Below are 17,675 nucleotides of genomic sequence, written 5' to 3' on the forward strand. Positions count from 1 at the left end.
TATGATTGAATAATTTTTTTAAATTATGTAATATAATTTTTTATATATATAAAAATAGACAGAGTATCTTTTATTAAATTGTAAATATGTTGAATTTAAAATTTAAAAGTATTTTGTGATAACAAATTCTTTTATGACGACCTAGGTGTAATTAAAAAAAAAAAACTTAGAAAACGACAACTTCTCAGAAAGCGTGCCAGGTCCAGTTCCAGTGGTACGTTGTTCAATCATCTTTCCTCCACATTTTCGCCTTAGAAAGAGAGAGGCATAGCTTTTCACTGTCCCAACCCACCCACCGACCTGTTGGGTAATTTACCCCTCTCGCTTTGGTCTTTTAACTTTGTTTTCTCTCTCTTTTAGGAAGAATGGCTAATGGGTAACTTAGATCTCTTCTCTCTGCTCGTCCTCTTCTTCGTCAAGTAATAATCCCCCATTGGGTTTCCTTCGACCAACAGCTTCAGTGGTGGCTTTTTCATATTTCACCATTGAAGAAGAAGGATGTATCCCAGACTAATACACTCACACGAAGGGATGGTTGGTCAGGAAGACATGCAGGGTGGGTCCAACCATGGCCTCAACAACAACGGAGACCCTTGTCTGGTGTTGACCGCCGATCCCAAACCTCGTCTCCGCTGGACCCAGGACCTCCATGAACGATTCGTCGATGCTGTTACTCAGCTTGGGGGCGCCAGCAGTAAGTATTTCTTCTTCAACTCTTGCTCTTGCTCTTTCTTTGGTATCTGTCTAACTTGTATTTATAATCGATTTTTCCTTGTAACGAAGTGAGCAGACTGTGCTGCACCCATTTGATAAATGAAAGAAATTATGAGTTTCTCTGAGTAGTTCGCTGAGTAAAAACTATTTCCAGAGCAAAGGAAAGAGAGATTTTTTCCTTCTTTTGAGTCCTATGTTGCCTTTTTTTTTTTTAAGGAATCGGATTGGGAATAATTAATTCTATTGGCCTTTTCTTTGTCCCTGGGAATTTAAATTTCAACTCAGTTGTAGTAATGTAGTGAATTAAAAAGTTCATTTAGTTACGAAGAAAAATCTGTCCCTTACAATAAATGCTCTTTCTTATAAAGAAACTGGCATGTCTGTGTCCGTGATGACTGGAACAAGAAGGGGAAGAAAACTATGAACAGCAAGTTGATGAAGATGAATTTATGATGAGATTAGCAGCTTCTTTATTAACTTTTGGTTTGGATGACCAGGTTTAAATAGAAACTTGTCTTGTTTAAATAAGCTCATAAATCAGTGCTCGAACCCTTAAACAATAATGTGGAGTAGTTTGATGATGTATCAGATTCTTCTAAGTTAAGTTATGAGATGCCATTTTTTTATTGAGAAAAAAAGTGGGGGCATCTTATCCCTTCTTGAATCTGGAATGCTTGCCAGACACAGGCATCTAATCCAGGTATACAAGATACCTAGATATCGTTGATGCTTACATGTGCATGCATCTTAAGTGGGACATCTATTGGCATTCTGGCAACCAAAGAAGTTAAAACACGTGAAGGACTGTGCAATTAGAAGTTATTCACAGTGGAAGAGAACAAGTTAGAACTAACCACAACTTATGTGCCTTAGAGATTGACTGAAATACAATTGCCCAATGCTTCTTCATTAGAAACATTGCTTTTTTCCCTTTTTGTTTGGTATCAACGAGTTTTAATAAGTTGATTTTCTTGTATTGCTAGGCAATGCTTTTGATTAATGATTCAAAGAAGCATTTGGTGTACTTAATTTGGCATATTGTTTAATGGGATATTGGGGCATTATAACTCAGAAATGATGTTATGCCTTATATATATATGTACATAATTTTGATTTAATGTTAACTACTTTAATTTGGTCATGCTGCTAGGTTTCCACCTTCTGGCTTTGTCGAATTTTGAACTCTAAAAGCCTTGTTGGATATATTTTCCCTTGGTTCTGGCTAGATAATCATGTACATAAGCCATAATGAGTAAGAGAGAACTTTTGGGTTTCCTACCATAGCTCTCAGTTTTTTTTTCCTTATATTCTCCGTGGCTGTGGGAAGTGGTTACTAAATTGTTGATCTTAATATGGCATTAACAATATACTGAATTATATGCCAAAAAAAGAAGAAGCAGAATTTCAGTATAAACAACTTCTTCAATTGAGTGAGATGTGAATGGTCAAATTGATGTGAGTCATTGGGGTGCCCCCTTCTTCAGTGCTGGACAAAGGATAGAAGATGGTTCAAGACCTGACAGAATCAATTAGCTAACCAACGTTATAGGGAATGTGACCTGCTACTTCAACAATATGTCCAATTACAAACATGACGGACCAATCCACACAGCACAAAAACACCTGGCTCAAAGCCTGAATCGGGGGCTTTGTAAACTTGAATTACAACCTAATAATAAATTGACAATACAAGGTTACACTAGAGCAAGAGAAATATAAATAATCTCAAAATGGGAGAAACATTCACTGCTTTATTCAATTCCAATCTCTCAATCTGTCAATTAATGTTCACTGCGATACTATATTTATAGCCAAAAGATTGCCTAATTGACTTAGGAGTATTCAATCCAAAAAATGTGTAATAAAAATCTGCTAACAATAAAGAACATTAATTTCTTAAAACAACATAGCTCAGAAAATAAGAAACTAATATAGGAAATAGAAAAGTAGACCAGATACTTATTAAACAGGAAACAAAATATGAAAATAAGACAGCAAAATGAATTTTTTCTAAAATATATAGCTGACACCTATCTAACTTGATGAGCCAGTATAGGCTTAACTTGTGGGGCAAGCATGTATCTAATACTTCCTTTGGACTGTCCAGATTCAACTATACTCCTATCATCACATCCTTCAACTGTCTTGGCCCATTGTAGCATGCATTTGGGCTTGAATATATAAGATAGGGCCTCATTTACTTCCTCCATGTGCATATGAGCGTGTTTGGCCTTAATGCATTCCATTAGTCTCCCATTAGCATCTTGTAACCTCGTAAATTTTCCTCTTGTTATTAGGCCCTTCAATACTAAGGGCTCCACTTCAGTTGAAATATACATATTAATGCAATTGCCCTCTTGGTTCATATCACTTCAGAAATATGTGGGTCATTTATAGTTAGGATGGTGATTGAAAATCTTAATTGTTTAAACGAATTGTTAATTGTGAAGCAAAGACTCATGTACAGTTAGGTTGGTGATTGAATTTCAAGTTAAATTTAGCCACCTTGCTGATAACCATGGAGAACCCATCCTTGACACATGACGTCTGTGTTTTCTTCTGAAATTGGTGACACGAACAAAGCCTCTTCTAGTCAAATATAGGTAATGGGAACTATTATACTCTTCTTGTTTGGGTAGAGGGAATGGGAAGACATGTGTGGCATGAAATTATGTTCTAAATCACTGCATCATCAGCTGATTCAGCTCAAACCATAGGGCCTATGGTGTTACTCAATTTTTGAGCAAGAAATTATTGTGCAAATTCACCAATCTGTCAAAATTGAATAGTACGCTTGCTGTCAGTCTTTTTTGGTCCGTCAAGTCTTATAAATGATCCAAGCTTTGATTGTTTGCTAAATAACCTTTTATTTACCCATCTTGTGGTTAGTTCCCATCGAATTTTCATGTGTAGATTATCCCCATTGCCATTTTCTGACTAGGGTCTTCATATTTTGTCTGCAGAAGCTACACCAAAAGCAATCATGCGAACCATGAATGTAAAGGGTTTGACTTTATTTCATTTGAAGAGTCATCTTCAGGTCGATTCTTGAATTTTTGTCATGTACTTTGCTCAAATTTGGCTTTCTAGTGGAAGTGACCCACCCTCTAATATTATACTATTCCCTGCTGCATTGCAGAAATACAGACTTGGCAAGCAATCAGGCAAAGATATGGTTGAAGGATGCAAAGATGGTATGGTTTTCACGTCACTTCCCCCTCCCCCCCAATATTGCTCTACCTGTCTTTTCCAACATAAATAGTGGTTCTTTCTCTCTTTTGTATTCTTTTGGAGATAAGGTTGATTGGGAACCTTTACTCTGTGATTCTACCATCATCGTACTTTACCACTGAGTTTAAATTGATAGACATTGATGAGGAACCCTCTCTAAGTTAAACCTTTTAGGTTAGTGTTAACTTCAATTGACTTCTCATTGAAAATTTGTGGAAGGAATATCAGGTTCATATCTTTTAGAAAGCCCTGGTGCTGATAACTCTTCCCCAAAGTTGCCAACTACTGATACAAATGAGTAAGATATAATTCCTTCCTTTTCCATATTTGTTGTCTGCTGGATGGATGTGCGTTTTGTTTTAAAAGTAGCGAGCTGATTGTGAGCAATGCTATGTTATTTCTAGGGGTCATGAAATCAAGGAGGCTTTAAGGGTACAGATGGAAGTGCAAAGTAAACTACATTTGCAAGTAGAGGTAAATTTCCCTTTTGGTTTAATGAATCTTGGACCACATCAATATATTTATCAAACCTACTGGAAACCGCATTGTTCAGAGACATGAGCAGCACGGATTCTAACACAGTGCCCGATATCTTTGCTGGGTATTTGGAGCCACACCATGATAATAGTAATATGTTGCATGTAACTGTGTGATTGCAAGCGGCTGCTTGTGGTTTTGTTAGTTCTTGGGGTTCAAGAAACTCTCATCGAAGTTTGCAAAATACTGAAAATTGGACAAGTCATTGAATAAATTAAGGCACTTATTTAAGGATTAATAGTCAAAATCATAGTCAAACTGAATCAAACTGGTCATTTTAGTAAACTGGTTAAGACATTGGTTTAATGATTCAATAGGGCGGGTTGACATGGATTTCCATATTATTAATATTTGGGATCTACCTTACTTGTTACTAATTTTTAGAATTATCCATCCCTCTGCAGGCAGAGAAGCATTTGCAGATTCGCCAGGATGCAGAGCAAAGATACATGGCCATGCTCGAAAGAGCCTGCAAGATGCTTGCTGATCAGTTTATTGGTGCTACGGTTATAGACACAGACAGCCAAAAATTTCAAGGACATGGATGTAAAGCACCAAGAGGTCCCTTTGTTGACCCTCTTGGCTTTTACTCATTACCATCTACTGGCACAACCGGAGCAGTTCAGGCGCCTAGAGAAGAATTACCAAATCTTCATTCCCAAAGGGCTGATTGTTCAACCGAAAGTTGCCTAACATCGCACGAGAGTCCTGGAGGTTTGACACTAGAAGGATCTCCCATTAGTGGGGCAAACAAGAGGATACTGAGCTTGGAATCCATGGCAGCAACCCCTTTGATCTGGAGCGAAGCCTCCATGAGAACTCAAGGCATAAATGTGGCCCAAGGTAACCTGCATGGAATAACTAGGTATGGAATGTAGGGTATGGAAGATCTTCACATAGTCATGATAAAGTGAGACCTTAGGGCTTGATTTTCTTTTCAGAGGATTAGTGCATGGATTCTAAGCTGTTTTTATTGAAAGAAATCTAACTCGTCTCATTTATGTAAATTCTTAACACTCACTCTTGTGCTTATTAAACATTAAGAAGTGGCATTGTATGTCGTCTTTAGTTCATTTTAATGGATTCCTTATTGCATTTAGCGCAATGTCGTATGGTGAAGCCTAAATTTTCGTCACAATCTAGTCAAGTTACATTTGCTAACTCAAACAATATTTAATAATGCAACCTTGAAAAGCACACTTTTGCCTACACTCTTTTTTTAATGAAAAGTATTGAAAGCATCTTCTATTCTGTTGGTCATTGAAAAGCATTGGATATCCTAATGGGGAATATTGAATTTGAAATGCGCACGAGATTTCTTTCTTGTTTTTTCGGCGTGTGGGGTAACGGATGATGACATTTAATTAAACTAGCATTATACAGAGTATTATGTCAACGCACTGAAAGGGAGAAAAAAAAAACATAAAACCGTTAGCCCACTTATTGACGTCAGTGCTAGCTAATCCATTGGGGAATTGACATGAGAAGGATGGGGAAAAGAACTCTCCAGGGAGCACATTTATGACTTTATATTATAATATTTGATATATTTAAATATTTCAATTTCAATATTAAAAGTATCAAGTGCGGGGTATAATTGAATCTTCATTGACAAAAGTAAAATTATTTGCAATATAACCTTTCAGGAGAATAAAAGAAAGTCAAAAAGAACTCATGGAAAAAACACTTTGCCTTTCATAAGAATAAGAAGAAAGATATCTTACAAGCTTGTTCCCTGTAACTAAAATTGAAGAAGGATTTATAGTCCTCTTCCCCTCCTTCCATTTGAAGTACAAGTTTCAAAACATACATTTGTTGTAGTTATTAAGTGAGCGTATTAAAAAAAAAAAAAGTCTTGCATTGCCTAGATGAAGAGAGCTCTTAGAATATGCATACTAAAAAATCTAAGTGAGCTAGTAAATGAACTTGGAAAATAAGTGAGCTCATATGCATGAGATATGTCTATGAAAGGTAATTGCGATTAAAAACAGCCAATTCATCTCCCCACACACAAGTTAAAGAGACAATATGTTCTTTTTACCGGAATTATTTTGCAAAAACAATTTGACAACTTGAATTTCAAATTTGAAGAGTTTTAAAAACGGTGGTCAGTTTAATTGTCCTTAAATGACATTAATTAACCATTAAACATATTTTTAAGCCACCATTTAGTAACCGAGGTTTTATAGGATTTGATTGTTTGGTGAGTTAGCATGGGTTAATGGATGCCCAACATGCATCTAGGTTCGTGCCTTTATATGCTGAAATGTGTAGTATTCACAGTGTCGGGCTCTTGAGATTTCAAGTCACTTCTTCCCTCTTCCTCTATGCTGTCCTTATTTACCCTGAGTATATTATTTTGCTGCTTTCTATTATTCTATGTCCTTGTTAGCCTTCACAAGACAAGTTTGTCATAAGAAGTTGCTGTACATGCGATTAGAAAAGTGTGGTGAAATAATTTTTAAGAATAGTGTCCTTAACACAACTTAAATTTAAAATCTGCCCACTTTTGCAGCAACATTCAATGACAAAATTTCTTTTCCTAGACTCTTCACGTGCACACATAAGCCAAGACTTCAAGCTGCAAGAATATAGAACTAAAATACATGAAGATGAATTTCAAATTAGACACTAAAAGACAAACTTCAAATTTCAACATATTTAAAAGCAAATGCATCGTACTCTTTTCCAAACTTCATTCATCCCATGTATTCATACATACTTCATATATGCTAGCTTCTAGTAACATTTTATTTGAAATCATTTATAATATCTTTATTTTATATGTGCCATTATCAAAACTTATACATATAATAGATTATTAAGTCTAACAAAGAGGCACTATGAATTACCTTTGAAAGATTATGCGTCCAAGAAGGCTAACAACGAGGTGGAGGATAATGTGTTTTATTTTAGTTATCCAATTAGTAGAAGACGTACATTTTATGGAAAATCACAGTAAAGTTTTAAAATATGAAATTAATACGTTAAATTCTCAACAAATTTTTTTGTAAAATAAATTGTAAATATTGATTTAAACAATTACAAACATGACTCTTAATTATAAATTAAGTTATATTTAAAGTTTAAGATGTCTTACTGAAACTTTTAAATTTATAATTTTTATCTAACCAAATGAAGTCCAACTGATTATTAATGGATCCATTAATGATGGGATAGCAAAGTGCAGAGGGTAATACAAGATAATTCTGCAAATTGAATTATAGGTTTTAATGCTTGTATTGGCTTCTTTCCTATTGCTATAACTAAACACTAGGAATTATCTATGGATTACAATTATGCTAGACAAAAAGTTTTCATAGGGTTTGAGTTTTTATTGATTGTGTTGAAGCTCTTAATCTAGTTTATCGCATTGATTGTGAATCACATCTGTATAAAGACAAGCTCGATTGATGTTGTTTTGAAATTAGAATGTCACGATTAATTTCAAGTATAGACAAACAAATTTTTGTGCATACTTTTTTAGCAACTAATGCTAGCACTAGCCTAGATTGTATTTCTTTTATTTCAAATTATAAAATACTTTTAGACAAAATTTTACATATCAATAAATTTTATTAAATACATTTGACAACCTTATATTTTTAAAACAAAAATATAAATTTTAAAAATACTCATAATTTGATATATTGAAAAGAGAAAGAACATAAATTAATTATAAAGAGAGAAAGGGTAATATTAAAATTAATATATTTAATAAAATCTTATATTTTGGGATAAAAAATTTTCTTCAAAAATGCCTTATAATTTAAGATGAAAGTAGTAGCATCTTTGATCATCTCTCATCTTATTATCTTAAGGTAGTTGATAATGATTGATTATGTTTCCTAACCTTAGGTTAAGTTGCTTGTATCTTTTTTAATGCTTTGTTCCCCTTTCTATTCAAAGAAAAAAATTATAATTATTTAAATCAATATTTATAAATTATAATTATTTAAATCAATATTTATAATTATTTTAAATAAAATTTATTAAAAATTTAATTATCATTAATTTCTTCGTTGCTTATTACCATTCTCCCTCAATTTTGTTAGTGCATATAATGTTCTATACCTAACAAGTTACATAGGAGCATTATTAAATGCCCATTTACCATTTTAAATAAACCAACACAACATTGCAATTTCAACTTTTTTTGGAATTTACTCAAACCAAAACTAAACAATATTTTCATACAACCATGTTTCTATCTGATTAATGAAATTTTTTTACCAGATCTAGACTTACATAAATTACAGAGAATTTTTTTTTTCCAGGCCATAACCTAAATCTTTCAGTGTCAATTTTAGAATTCAAGGTCATTTTGAGCTCCATCATTTCAAAAATAATAATTAAAAAAAAAAAAAAAACAATGCGCATGAAACCTTTGCTTTTTCTCAAACACGAAAACGAAAAGACGCGAAAAGGCAAAAGCTAATTTTTTGTTCAGACTCTTGACAGTTCACACTAAGTCACTTAACACAGGAAACCCATAGCCTCTGTGGCGCTCTGTGGCGCTGTGCTTCGTCTAGATCTGTGCTTCTGTTCTTCATCTTTGCTCAATTTCGCTTCTGGCTTACTTGGTTCGAGGTGAATTTAGCCTTTCTTGAGTTGCTTACGTTGAAGCCAACACTAAGCCTATTTATCCTTCGCCGCTTTCATTCTTGGGAAGCCTATTTATCCTTTGCCGCTTTCATTCTTGGGTGAGCTTCTTCTTCTACTTCGTTTCATCAATGCCTCACTTGATTGGCTTTTTAATGTTTTATGTTTCCATGAATAGTTGAGTATAACTTTTTAAATTATCCTGAATTGATCTTTTACAGTTTTGCTTCAGATTTTATGTTTTGAGATGTGTTGAGCTTTCAGTTTGCAAATGCTTTCTTTTATTTGTGGTGTTTAGGCTAAATTTTCTAAAATTGTCAACCTTTACTCACTATTACTATCTCAATCGATGTCTTCAAATCTTGTACTCGAAGCCACAGGCATTAGAATCAATCAATTGATCTGAGATTTTCATAATATCATATACATTGATTAATTAATGGACCACTTCCCTTTTAAAACTTCCAACTACAAGGCTTCTGAGCGTTTTTCCCATAAATCATGGGAAATCTTAGGTTAATTACATAACTCACTTCAATATTGGGTTCGATTTCGCTGTTTTGTTGAGTTTCTGGATGGGGGATTTGAACCTCTCTTCTGGACTCTTGGAAACCTATCCTCTGGAGCTCTGAGCATAGAAATGTAATAAGGAGAGGATTTTAAAATATTTTGGAAGGTTGCGTGAAAACCTTTTGGCATACACCCTTGATTGTAGATAACTTCCGAGAACAAGATGTAAGGAAATTTTCTATTCCCTCCCCTTCCTCTTCATTGCTCCTTTTTGGCTTTTCTGAACGTATGCTTTTGGCCTGGTAGTAATATTTTCTTTTTGTTCCTTTTATTTAATTTTTTGTAGATTAATAAATTCCTTCTTTTATGTGGACTCAGTGGCGTAGGAAGTGATGGTAGTTGGCATTTCCTTCCTGAGCATGTGATATACAATTCTTCCCCGATAGCAAATAAAATATCTTGATTCACCAAATAAAATAAAATATCTTGATCTTTGAAGTTGTTCCGTTTGTTTTGTTGAGATTGTGGCCACTTGAGTATCATGAGTACTATTTAAGGCTAGATAAGACAGTATTTGTTGATACAAGTGGTCTTATTAGATGTTTGGTATACATGTTGGATTGTAAAAGCTTAGATTGTCCATACATTTTATCCATTAAAAACTCCTTAGTCTTTTTGGTCCCTCCCATTTTGGCATTAGTGGAAAATGGGCCTCCTTGTGCTATATGTAAATGTCCAGTAACCAAGTATACTACTTTCTAATTAATCGATTACACATTTTCTTTTCTGTTTTTGTCGCTTTAGTGCTAGAATTATGTCATCTGGTGGTTTAAATCTAATGACTCCTCTCGCCCTCTCCTGCTTATTTCTTCTTGTATAATATGATGATCATTTATCTTTTTCTGTGCAATCTGTATTTTCTGACTTTTAGTAAGAATTTTGATTAAACTATGACTTTTCTACATCATTTACATCTTTCAATTTTCAAACAATTGGGTGATCCTACAATATATAACAGATCATTGGACTAAGCTGAGATTAACTTATCTCAAACACTTGCATACAAAGATCTTTGATTGGGCCAAGCAGAAGCATGGCTCAGACTCATACTCTGGAAGGCATCAAGGGAGGTGGAGGGTCCATTAAGGTAGGGACCACGGGAACAATCAGTTCCTTAATGACAAGAGAATTGGAACAGCAGTTCTCTTCCACACCACGCAAGCAGGTAACTTCAAGAACTAAACCTCAAACACTTCCGAGTAATGGTAATATTACTCCCAAAAAACTGCAACCAAGAAATTCATTTGATGAAGCTAGCAGCAGCAGCGGAATCCATAGAAGCACCAAAATTCCCCAGAAAACAAAAACTAATGGCAGACATAGCCATCGAATCCCCATGCTTGGTTTTGATAGCTTTGTGGTGGACAAAAGTCCAACGAGGGAGAAAAAAGATAAGAAGATATCTAACATTGTTGAGGTTGTGGACATAAAATGTGGGAACTCAGATAAAGCCTGGGCTACCCCTATAACAAATCGCCTTAGGAAGCTGGGTTTCTCGAAGCTTTCTGAGACCATTAACTAAGCCTGCAAGTTCTTCATATCTGACTTGAGATTCTTGTAACTGAAGGCAGAGCACTTCCATTTTGGCCTACCCTTGTTTGGAGATAATGATACATCCAACATATTCTTGGTAGGAGCTTGCTGCTACTTGCTTCTTTTTTCTCCGTACTTGCTGCATTGAACACATTAGTGACTCTTGAATTAGCTTGAATTAGCGTTAACCAAGGAGCCCTTATCGGTGATCTGGGACTTGTTTGATTTGAGATGTGTGAATTACTTGGTTTCCTTCATGAGTACTGGGGACCCAAGTGTCCCTCTGGTGTGTACTTTTACAGGGGGGAGCTCTGCCATCTCTTTTGCATTGCGTGCAGAACGAATTCTGGACTTTTTACTTGTTTTGTTTGGGTGGTATTGTGGAGAAACCAAAAGCTTCTAAATGAACAAGACTAGATTCTGGTATTTTCCTGTGGAAATTGCAGACTTTGGGCCATTTTCTTATGATTGAAGAGAATTGGTCTCGTTGGTTTTTAACCTTTATGTTCTTTATCTTTCTGAAACGAATGGCATCAGTCTGATGGAAAACAAAAGCTAGATTGCATTCACGTGGTTGCAGTTAAAACTCAGACACAAGCTTTTAACTGTTGTACCATTGTATTAACTACTTTACATGTTGTACAGCCAGGTGGAGCAATGATTCAATTGAAACTCACTAAAAGAGGTGTCGTTGATCCCATCGCCTAAATGTTCTGTATTCATGATTTTCTTCTTCTCATGTAATGTGGCAATGGTCACTCTTGGAGTCTTGGTTGATTGGGATCCGAATCAGATAGTATCATGTGAATGTAAAGTTAGGATAATCGCTCTTATTGACTTTAAATGTAAGCTGGCGTTATTTTGGGTGCTTTAAGCGGCAAGGAAACATAGTGGGCTAACTGGTTCAGCAAATTTACTTTCTGGTTGAGTGTTTTTCCGGAATGGAAAAAGTATTGATGGATGTATTTTGGATGATTCTGTATTTTTTTTTTTAATTTAAGTCTATTTGGTTTTCCAATGGTGTGCTTATTTGAAAGATTTCGGAATCTCTTTCTCACTGTTTAAGGGGGCTAATTTTTGGTTGACAAGTTTGTGTCGTCTTCAAAAATGTTTCATCAATGAGTTTAGATGTGAATGTCATCAAGGTCTGATGGTTGGAAAGAAGAACTTCGTGAACGCTATCGTGGATTTGAATTTCGATATCGGCCCTGCTTTATCTTGGGCCTGGAACGATCTCTCTTCTTCTTCCTCTTCCGTTTTATTGAAAATAAAATGGGATAGAAGATTAGGGTAAAAAAGTTTGGATGATGAAATTTTTAGTTTTTTAAATTTATTTCAGTTATTGATTTAGTCTTATGGTTTCTTTTTTTTTTAAATTATCACATGAGTTTTTTAAGTTTTAAAATATAAATTAATTTTTAAAATAATTTAATGTGTAACATATATTAATGTTTTGACATATATATATACACAGTTAAATGAGAATAAATTAACTTTTAAATTAGTTTAATTTTTATCATTGTATATGACCATCAATGTTCTATTATTTATGTTAACAAATTTTAACAGTGTAACTTCATTTTAAAATATTAATGATTAAATTGATAATTAAAATAAATTTAAAGAACTAAGTTGATAAAAAAAATTTGAAAGATTAAATTGATAATTGAGATAAATTTGATGAACAAATTGAGACCAAAAAGAGTTGCATTGTTACAAAACAGAACATCAAAATTAGGGGGAAAAACATAAGTTATTTTTCCAAATATCATAAAGGATCTGAATATGATAGAGCTGGAGTTTTTTGTTGTCCAATGAGCAAACCTTTCTATGGACAAATATATTTTTTTTCCCATAACCTACCTATCCTTCCTTACAGGGAAGGGGATTTCACACACATGCATCACCAAGCCATCCAACACACAACACCTATTTAACCTACATACACACCTACCTGATCTAGGGTTAAGGGTTTCTAATGTACCATTTTCTAATGTCCCTTGTAATGTCCCAACATCCCAATTTTATTTTTCATTTTTTTTGGATCATTGGCTTCTACATAAAATAAAAGACATTTGAATATCTTGATGTCCCAAAATAGTAAAGATTTATATTTTTTATGATTTTTTAAAGAAAAATATTACAAATACACCCTGTTACTTTTGAAAAATCATAAAAAATATAAATTTTTACCATTTTAGGATATCAAGATATCCAAATGTCTTTTATTTTATGTAGAAGCCAATGATATAAAGAAAAATAAAAAATGAAATTGGAATGTTGGGGCATTACAAGGAGTATTAGAGAATGGCACATTAGAGGCCCCTAACCCACCTGATGTAATTGTTTTTAATTCTTTCTCTTTTTAGGCTACATGAGAATTGAACTTGGAACTCCTGGCACTAAAGGAGAATGTTCATGCCACTTAACCAAATGGTTCTAGGAATTGGAGATAATTCATTTAGAGATAATGGCACTAATTACCTTCCTAATCGCCAAGAAGTGTTTATAGGCTTCTTACTCCCTCCTTTCAATTTGAATTGCCAAGTCATAATAAGACAAGTCTCCACTCAAAGAATAAACAAAATTTGAAGTGCCAAAAATTTCATATTTTCTTACCTTTCAAATTCTTGACATACCAGTTGTAGGGGGATAAAGCCACATTACACTGGATAAAAATTGCATGGAGAAAGTTTATTGTATCCAAATACTCTTCCATTGCATGACATTAAAAGGTATAGGATTCTAACAAAGAGCATGTTGCAAAAATTTCATATATAGATCATTGACAATTCATGCCTTTTTTGTGAGTTAGAGGACAGAATAGGAGAGCATTTATTTCTCAATTGTTGCTGGTTGAGTCAGCTGCTATTAGTCGTTGAATGGATTGATAATTGAAGCTTACCAGAAGAGTTCCACAAATTCAACAGATGGATTAGATTCTCTTTTCTTTTCTTTTCTTTTTTTTTTTGGTAACATTAGATTCTTTACTTATATAGTAAAATAATAGAACAATTTGATGGTTTTATATATTAGTGGTTTTGCATAAAAAGGTAGAGCAATTATTAGTTTTTAAAAAATCAATCCTATTTACAGCTTTCCAGCATTTTTCTTCGAGACTTTAGATTAATGAGCATTCAAGACTCTAAACTATTGTGTAAATAGTATTTTGGATAATAAACTTTTGAAATGTGTAAAAAAATTTTTCAACTTCTAAATTTCATGTACTTAAAACTTCGCTATTAAGTTAGAGAAAACAGCTGTTACTTTTATAATTGTGATGTTCAATTGCACATTGATGTAGCACTCATCTTAATCTTTAAAAATAATGGCCATTATTTTTAAAGTAGTGGGGCCCAATTGCACATTTCATAAGTTTAGGGTCCAGAATATTATTCAGGTTTAAAATGTTCGTTGACCTTTTAAAAAAAATTCATATTTTTAAGTATGGGTAAAATTGAAAAGTTATTTTTTTTTAAATAATAATTTAACTACATGTTTTTTAGTTTTGGTGACGTAGTTACTTAGACTTGTCCGTGTTGGAGCTACTAAATACCATTGTTCAGATTAGAAGAGACCAAAAGATGCTGAAGAAGTGAGAAAAAGAAAATGTAGATATTTGATGGAAAAGGTGGGGGGTATACTACTTAGAAACTTCTTTAAAAAAAACAAAAAACAAAAAATCTTCACACAATACTATATAATGGAAATGGAAGGTGGCTGAAAAAGGGGTGGGTGACGGGGGACACTAAAGACAAGTGAGGATTTAGGGTGAAAAATGAGAAGGATGAAGTTGTCAGCGTATTAAATGTTATGGGTGTAAGTGTCAAGAAAAAAATAAAATTTCATAAAAGTAAACCATTGGAATGAATCTATTAGCATTTTTTACCTGTGACCTGGAATCTATGGTTAGGTAATCTCGTAATTTTGTTGTAGGTCCGTTCCTTAAGTGTATAATTATAAAGCTTCCTTTTTTGGCTTATCCAAATATTCTGATACTAGATGGATAAAATATTTTTATAAGGCATCTATTTCTCAAGAATCTCTGGAAATGATGTATGCATTTTGTTTTTTCTTTTTCTATGAATGGAATTTACAATTTGGAAAGAGGAAAAAAAAAAACCCTTCATCATTTTCACCAGAAAAATTAATTAATATCAATCATTTTTACACGGCCAATTCAAATATTCATCAGATAAAATTGATTAATATGTTTTATTTTGAATATAATTGATTATGTTATTTAATAAATTTGATTAATAAAATTGATTTTGAGCATGATTGAAAATTAGATAAAATCATGATTTTGTGAAAATATATCCAAACATTCAATTACATGTCAAAATCAATTATAAATTTTAAAACTATAGTGCTTTTTAAAAATATTCAAACACTCATTATACAATGTCAAAATCAATTATGGATACAAAATTATAGTTTTTTAAAGAATATTCAAATACCCTATATATGCTAATATTAATTATGAATTCAAAATTACAGTTATCTCATAAGCTATTATTACCAACTTTTTAATTATATTTTTTTAACAATTTATCTAAAAATCATATGAACTATTTTACAAATCTTGTTTTTTGCTTCATAGAATTGATTTTGACATCTACAGATGTGTTTGATGTAACATCTAGGAAATCTTACCCTTAATTAGCTAGTTAAATGAGATTAATGATGTAAATTAATGTGGTGTGTGATTATAGAGAGCTAATGGGTGTTTTGAGTTGTGGTTTCAGCTCTAGGATTGAGTACAGAGTGAGGTCGGGTCACCTGGGCATGAAAAGGTGAGAAAAATAAAGAGAAATAACTTTGTACTATATGGCAAGGCACACGGTGTCATCTGAAGAAGAATATCCTTCTTTGTACCATATGTTGCAGCATGTGGGGACATGTGCTGCAGCACACGGTACAAAATCCATAGAAATAAGAATGCGAGACTGATGTAGAAAAAGAGAGAAACAAAAGAGTGAATGAAGGGAATACAAGGAACTCTGTTAGGGCTTAGGGTTTGGAAGCATTGGAAGTATTTTGAAATTTCTAAACACTAGAGGTAAGTTTCATAAGCTTAAATCTTTCTTTCTCTTTCATTTTCTTAATGTTAAGAGTTAGGGTATGGTTGAGGAAGATGATTTTCTATCCATAGAGATTATAGATTCGAATCTATTAACTTAAATAGAATTAATGAAAGTTAATTGAGCTATTTAAACATAGCATTTATGACTCTATTTTTTTGGTTGTTAGGAGCCATAAATAACCAAAAATCCATCATTAATGAGGTGGTTGAAGCAATGTGGCTCCATTAATAGTTATCTAGGAGTTCAATGAAATTAATGGTAGTTAGAGGAAGTTAAGAAACCGTATGGGTACCCTTGTATTTGAAGGAATTAAATTTTGAGAGAGAGTTAAAGTGTGACTTAGGTATGGCAACTTGTCCTAAGGAAGTTATTAATGATTGTTGTTGTAAATTTGTGTAGAGTAAATATACTTTGGGCACCATTCAAGTTTTGTAAAGCTTTGAAAGTGTGAATTTGAGGAGTAAAACTTTTGACCTCTCAAAGGTTTTAGATAATTGGAAAATTATTTCTTATGCTTTTGTGTGTTAATTGGTTTATTGAGTTATATTTGACAATTGAAATGTGTAAAATTGAATGAAATGCAAGTGTGACATGACTTACTTGAAAATCCACTATAATAATCTTGTAAAGTTCAATGATATGTTTTCTTTGAAGTTCAATGATGTGATTTGTTAATGGATTTCAATGATTTTGTGTCAAGTAGAGTTCTATAACTCCGCCTATATTTATAGCCGGTCCTAAGCTCGGGTAAAGGAGGAGGGTTGTGTTAGGCCATCAACAGCCAATATAAAAATTTGTTGAATCTATCATGAACATGGACAATAGACGTTATAATGTTAATGCTAGGTCGTTGCCCGTAAGTAACGCGCTGCATGGCTCGAGTACAGTGATAAGTGAGTTAGAGCCGCTGCATCGGCGCCCGGATGTAGTGTTAAATGAGCAAGGGCTACCACGTCATTCTGGACGCACGCGGATAAAGAAGTTAGTCCATAAGAGCAAAATTAGATTTGGTACTTGAAATGTTGGGACATTAAATTGTAAATCTGTAGAGGTTGTAGGGGTTATGATTCAAAGGAAAATCAATATCCTTTGCTTGCAAGAAATAAAATGGCGTGGAGAAGAAGCTAAGGATATTCAAGGTTTCAAACTTTGGTATACAGGAAAAGTAAGTGCACGCAATGGAGTAGGCATCATTATAGATAAGGAGTGAAAGAAGAACATTATAGAAGTTAGCAGAATTGAAGACAGAATTATTTCTTTAAAAATGATAATTGGACGTGAGACTGTTAATATTGTTAGCGCTTCTGCGCCGCAAGTCGGGACAGAAGCCAATCTTAAGGAATTATTTTGGGAGGATCTGGAGGGGTTGATTCGACACATACCACAAAGTGAAAAGATTTT

The 17,675-nt window shown here is 33.5% G+C and overlaps 2 protein-coding genes across 3 annotated transcripts; both read left to right on the forward strand.

Moving 5' to 3' along the window:
• Positions 1–258: 258 nt before the first annotated feature.
• LOC129307430 (protein PHR1-LIKE 3-like) lies at positions 259–5,555 on the forward strand. 2 transcript variants are annotated; one of them, XM_054948392.1, is made up of 6 exons: positions 259–694; positions 3,678–3,754; positions 3,854–3,908; positions 4,165–4,243; positions 4,350–4,419; positions 4,887–5,555. In XM_054948392.1, the coding sequence occupies exons 1-6, from the start codon at positions 499–501 to the stop codon at positions 5,358–5,360; spliced, it is 951 nt and encodes a 316-aa protein (XP_054804367.1). In that variant the 5' UTR covers positions 259–498; the 3' UTR covers positions 5,361–5,555. The 2 variants fall into 2 exon arrangements, with proteins under 2 accessions (XP_054804367.1, XP_054804368.1); XM_054948393.1 differs by having other exon boundaries at positions 260–694; positions 4,174–4,243.
• A 3,374-nt stretch (positions 5,556–8,929) lies between these two features.
• LOC129307431 (uncharacterized) lies at positions 8,930–12,200 on the forward strand. The gene is made up of 2 exons (XM_054948394.1): positions 8,930–9,185; positions 10,613–12,200. Exon 2 carries the CDS (start codon positions 10,688–10,690, stop codon positions 11,174–11,176), a length of 489 nt encoding a protein of 162 aa, XP_054804369.1. The 5' UTR covers positions 8,930–9,185; positions 10,613–10,687; the 3' UTR covers positions 11,177–12,200.
• The last annotated feature ends 5,475 nt before the right edge of the window (positions 12,201–17,675 follow it).

This window comes from Prosopis cineraria, unplaced genomic scaffold (assembly GCF_029017545.1).
Source record: "Prosopis cineraria cultivar Desert tree isolate PC_DT_omini unplaced genomic scaffold, ASM2901754v1 PC3, whole genome shotgun sequence".
NCBI lineage: Eukaryota > Viridiplantae > Streptophyta > Magnoliopsida > Fabales > Fabaceae > Prosopis > Prosopis cineraria.